Below are 6,000 nucleotides of genomic sequence, written 5' to 3'. Positions count from 1 at the left end.
GTCCAATCCTCACACGCTTGCTTCAGGCACACACTGAAAGTCAGATGAGGGCTTGGGACGATTCAACTTACCTGTACATTGCTTACCAGAATCCTTGTTAGGGCATTTAGGTGCTAAGCAAAAATTAATTCAAGCATATAAAATATTGTATGCAAAACCAGACAGTTCAGTAATTGAATATTTTTTAAAAAGAATTAATGCTAATTATGGTAATGGACCATTGCAAAACAAAGTGTGGAAAAGGATTTCATCACTAAATATATCAGTAATTAGCCTAAGCCTCAGATCAAGAGGATTTAGAGCCCTTATGCTTCTTTGTATCCTATCCCATACATATCTGTATATTCCTTTGCTAATGTGTATTTCCAGTTTTGTTCCACCTTTAGTAAACATCATATTATCTTGTGACAGCGGATAACCAGAGCTTTGGTACATGTTGTGTTTAAAAACAGGGGAAAAACAGTTAATTCCTTCTTCCAATTTACATATATTGCTTTAGAAATGTTACAGAATGCCACCTTGTTCCATAGTTAGTAGAAAAGATCATCAGGAAAGCTCAATTTATCTTTTCTATCAATTTATCTTTTCTATGCCATTCATTATTTCATATACTATATCATGTCCCTGCTCTAAAAACACTTTCATTATTTCCACTATCCTTTCACACGGTATTCTATTTATATCTTCCATTATTTTGTTCCTAGCTCTAGACCTATTTCCATTTCTGCTATTTTTCTTTAGAAATTAGTTACTAGAATTAAGGCAGGGTAGGCAGGAAAAAATATATATTGTCCTTTTATACAACATCATAAAATGTGAAATAAGAGGAAAAAAAATTATGTTATTTTGACTGTGATGCATCATGCCTACGTTTATATTCTGCCATCCATAGTAGCATAGTAGCATAACAACTCTTACATGTACTCTATTCTTTCTTTGAGTTATTTTGGATTTGAAAATTTGAATTTGAAAATTCAGTTATTTTAAAAAAAAAGAAGAAAAAACCCCTTCCTCTTCACAAGGGGGAATATATGTATGTGTGGAAACAACCAGGAAGCAAAGAAGAGGTAAACTGTCAATCTCTCACTACGCAGAAACTTTCTCTCATCTGTTTGCCTTTGCTCTTGTTGCATAATTCTTCCATCCATAACTACCAGCATCAGTGTTAAAGCTTGGACTAGTTTACAATCATCTTGGAGTCTCTCTGAGGTTTTACTTACCTTGAGCATGAGTGAATTAAACAGCTAATAAAATTATACCCAAATTTCCTATTTATGATAATATATTTCAGTTCATAGTTGTTACTGGTTTTGCTATGTTTCTGCAGGTTCTGTTGCATTCGGGTGGGAGTGTCAATCTGCTGGAGGGTAGGAAGGCCCTACAGAGGGATCTGGACAGGTTAGATAGATGGGCCGAGACCAATGGCATGAGGTTCAACAAGAACAAGTGCCAGGTCTTACACTTCGGCCACAACAACCCCATGCAGCTCTACAGGCTGGGGGAAGAGTGGTTAGAAAGCGGCCTGGCGGAAAGAGACCTGGGGATGCTGATTGACAGCCGGCTAAACATGAGCCAGCAGTGTGCCCAGGTGGCCAAGAAGGCCAACGGCATCCTGGCCTCTATTAGGAATAGTATAGCCAGCCGGTCTAGGGAAGTGATCATCCCTCTGTACTCGGCACTGGTGAGGCCGCACCTTGAGTACTGTGTCCAGTTCTGGGCCCCGCACTTTAAGAAAGATGTTGAGGTGTTGGAGCGAGTCCAGAGGAGGGCGACCAAGCTGGTGAAGGGTCTGGAGGGTCTGACCTATGAGGAATGGCTGAGGGAGCTGGGGTTGTTTAGCCTGGAGAAGAGGAGGCTCAGAGGTGACCTTATTGCAGTCTACAACTACCTGAAGGGAGGTTGTAGTGGAGTGGGAGTTGGCCTCTTCTCCTGGGCAACTAGCGATAGGACAAGAGGACATAGCCTCAAGCTTCGCCAGGGGAGGTTCAGGTTGGACATTAGGAAGAATTTCTTCTCAGAAAGGGTTATTAGACATTGGAATGGGCTGCCCAGGGAGGTGGTGGGGTCACCATTTCTGGATGTGTTTAAAAAAAGACTGGACATGGCACTTAGTGCCATGGTCTAGTTGACATGGTGGTGTCAGGGCAATGGTTGGACTTGATGATCCCAAGAGGTCTCTTCCAACCTGGTTGATTCTGTGATTCTGTGATTTGAACCCTTCATAATTTAATTAACCCTCACTTCCTGCTCCCTAAACTAGACCTCGATACAATTCCCTAACCATCTTAGCAAAACCCACCTCACCAGTCCTGCAATACTATGCTTTAGCCTTGCTCCCGCATCCTGAGTCATGCACACAGGTACGTTCCAAGGCTGCTCAGGTCTAGATTCTCACTGAAGCCAGGTAGTTCTCAGTACACAGCTCCTGATTGATTGAAAAGCCTGCCTACAGAGGTAGGAGCTGCTACTACCTGGTATAAGCAAATCACTCTGAAGTGAATTCTAGATTGCAATTTAGACTAGTTACCTACTTCATATTCTAATAACCTTTAATATGCCTCTATAAATGATTAAAAGTATGGAAGAAAGTGAATAAAATTATATACAGCAAACCCAAGAAACTCTTGTTAACTACTGTTAACTGGCTGAATTATGACTGAGTGCAACTTCTACTCTTAATGTAAGACATGTACATGTGCTCATGTTTAGGTTCCTGAACAGCTGAGCTTTACTGCGTGCACAGATATTTTACTATTTAAATATGTCTTCAAAGAAAGTTTATCTCCAAATTACTAGTTGGGAAAGGCAGCATAAATTTTCAAATCACATCAGCAGCCCACATACCTGTACCAAGAGTTATTGAACCACTGGACCAAGTCACAAAGTGTTAAAAAATGTAAATTAATACCAGAAACTCCCCAAATATCCTTACTATACACATGTATCTGGGCTTCACTTTTAAAGTGTATAAAGTACTCTAGGGAGGAAGAAATTACTCAGCAACATGTGACTCACATAGCATTAATATGCTTTCCTTTTATACTGTGGTACAAGAAATAATTCTTGTTTGTTTTCTCCTTTGCAAACATGGCTGAAGGTTTTGCAGTTCAGTCTTTTCTCAGGAAGCATGGTTCTGCACCCTTCCCTCTCCACCTTCTCACTGAGTCTTAATATCAAACACCATCTAGACCAATCTGCATTTTCTCTGAGATGATGGTATTTTCTACAATTAATAATTTTTCATCTGTTTGAATAACTTCTACATCACACTTGAAAAATGTAATTGAAGAAAAAACTTATTGCAGGATTAGGACTTCAGAAAATAATGTAAATGTTGATTAAGAACATGTACATTTCTGTTGAGGGCATTTTTTGCCAGTAAACTCTGTTACCTTGTTAATATTTACTTTAATTAACCAGTGATATACAATACTGGTGATCATCATTATCAGTTCTCTACCAAAATAAGAAAGAGGGAGCCTCTGCTCATAGCACTACTTTATTGTCATCTTAAGAGAAATATTTGAGAAAATGGCAGTAGGTGGGAACAATGTTCTTAACAGAGGAGTTCAGGCTTACAAGCATTTCCAGAAAGCAAACACCATTTTGCTGTACCCATTGTATTTTTACACTTACACACCAAAACCTCTCTGAACCACGTAGCTGTTGTATATGTTGCTGGAATTTACCTGCCATTTTAGCTCAGCTTTCAAGCAGTGTGATTTTCCTTGAACTTTATTATCTAGTATTTGTCCACTACAGTGGGGAAAAGCGATGGGGAAGAAAGGTAGCGGGGGAAGGGAGCAGAGAGGGAAGGACTAGGGTAGAACAAATGGGAAAAACATTTAAAAGTGCAGATAACTGACAGTAAAATATATGTTCTTTGGTTAGCAAGCAGGAAAAAAGGAAAGGACTTGCATACATGATAGATACACACTAGCATTCTAAAGCAGAAGACAAGAATGTCAAGAGTGTATTCTTCCCCCACCGCCAGATGGAAGGGCTATTATTATAAATGAAAGGCAGCAGTAGTGGATGCCAGGCACTTTTGTTGTGTGCCAGATTCTGAAGTCCAGATGTAAGCAGGTTACCCCTGGGACAGGACAGGCTTCAGCTCCCGCAGCAGAACAGAACCAATCACAGTTTTCTCGGTGTTTATGATGAGCTGTGCTGTAGAGCTCTCCTTCAGCTCCACTGTGACTAGCATCAGTGACCCACTGTGCACAGTCTTAGCTGCAAACCTGGAGGGGGAAGGAAAAATAAAAAAGAAAAAAGACAAATCACTGAGGATCTTAAGGTCAAAGACTGCTAATATTTCTCCTGCAAAAGTTAAATGAGCTCAAATATAATAAAATGCCTCAATTTCATTAATGCATTTCAGGGGATAAACCATAAAAACCTCCATAAATTCTTCAGAAAGAATTTGTTCAGCATTATGTAAATATTTTTGCATTTAAGAAGGACAAAAAACTATTATGCAAAATTGTGTATTTAATAGTACAAACTAAACTCTATTTAAAGAAAATCTTTATGTAAATTCTGATTCTTCAGTTCATCTACAATACTTGTGCACACTGGCAACTTGAATTCATCTGTATGGAGTTTTCCATGGATAACTATCATTATTTGGTGCCCCGAAGAAAATGTAACTATGCTAAATGTAAAACACTTCCAAAAAGCCAAATTGTTGTACTTTCAGAAAAGTGCATCGTCCTGCCACCTTAGGAATTAATTCAAACTAAAAATAGTCAAAGTTATAAACATCCAACACGATCATTTCAAATTATGGCAACAGCAAGACACCAAATAATTCAATCTGTGAATTTATCTGTGAATTATTAACCATAAAAATGTGGCGAATATTTCTAAATACTTTATAATTACTAAAAATCCTACAAAGCAAATAATAAAGAAAACCCCAATCAATCAGATAAACAAAAGTTAGGACTATTGCACCATTATTAAATTCCAAGACATGAAGAACCCACTAATTACATGGAAATAAAAGCAAAACTAGCCTTTTAAGCACCACAATTGACTGAAAAGCTATTTTAAGCACAATGAACTTCTGTCAATCCTGTTAATTCATTCTGCATGCACAGCCAGGCCCAAGAGATGGAAGGAAGAGGATGTCAACAGAAGAGGACAGCAACAGCCTCATCTTCCATCTTCCACCTTCCACAAGGAGCACACCATGCTTTTTTTTGCTTTTTTGTTTGTTTTTTTTTTTTCCCCCACCTTGGTTACTTGACAACAACAAAGTTGCTGCACATGGGCTTTTGAAAACACTAACAAGTGTAGAGCAGGTCTGTGACTCAGTCTGACCCCACTTTGAAGGGCCAATCTCCTCTTCTCTTTCTGAATGACACATGTCTGAATCAGAGCCATCTGCCTCAATTTGCACAACATCTTCAGTCACAATAGGACCCAGTTAGCCCTGACAACAGCTCACAATACAGAAAAATCAAACTGCTGGGCTGACAGCAAGCTGTGGGCTATTCAAGAGCAAACCAACTGGTCAGTGTCTCATGTCTGACAATTAGCATGCGCCTTGCAAAGCGCCTACCCAAAGCCCTTGGGGATCTGTTTAATTACCATCAACATAAAGGAGGGAGTTTATCAGGAGATACTCAAAAAACTTCACTCCAGACTTAATTAAAATATTAGCCACTTAAGCAGGAAGCAGGTTCTTTTTAAACGAGAAGTAATTTCTGTCTTTTTTCTTTTTAAACTAAGCATATCAAAATCTCATAACACTTTATACTAATTAAGGAAACATGGGGCACTTCTCTAATGTCACCCATCACAGGTCAATCTATTTCTTTTGTCCGGATTATAGATACATTCAAAGACCTCTCCGTTTAATAGGAGGTTCTAAAACAACATTACTGCTATAAAAATTATCTACTTAGCTAGTTATATCCATGATTTCATCTATTTGCACTGCCATGCAGAAGATCACTATTTCTCTTGTTGATTTTGACAGGGGGATAATTATAG

At 38.7% G+C, this 6,000-nt stretch overlaps 1 protein-coding gene across 3 annotated transcripts in view; it reads right to left on the bottom strand.

Moving 5' to 3' along the window:
* Nucleotides 1–3,483: 3,483 nt before the first annotated feature.
* Nucleotides 3,484–6,000, bottom strand: part of AP3B1 (adaptor related protein complex 3 subunit beta 1) — a 178,651-nt gene continuing 176,134 nt past the window's right edge. For all 3 annotated transcript variants that reach the window (XM_068422056.1, XM_068422055.1, XM_068422057.1), the window contains one exon: nucleotides 3,484–4,241. In XM_068422056.1, the coding sequence (XP_068278157.1) occupies nucleotides 4,088–4,241 (154 nt within the window). In that variant the 3' untranslated portion in view covers nucleotides 3,484–4,087. The remainder of the gene's footprint in view (nucleotides 4,242–6,000) is intronic.

Source organism: Nyctibius grandis, chromosome Z, assembly GCF_013368605.1.
Source record: "Nyctibius grandis isolate bNycGra1 chromosome Z, bNycGra1.pri, whole genome shotgun sequence".
NCBI classification, from domain to species: Eukaryota; Metazoa; Chordata; class Aves; order Nyctibiiformes; family Nyctibiidae; genus Nyctibius; species Nyctibius grandis.
This window is presented reverse-complemented; position numbering and strand designations above follow the sequence as displayed.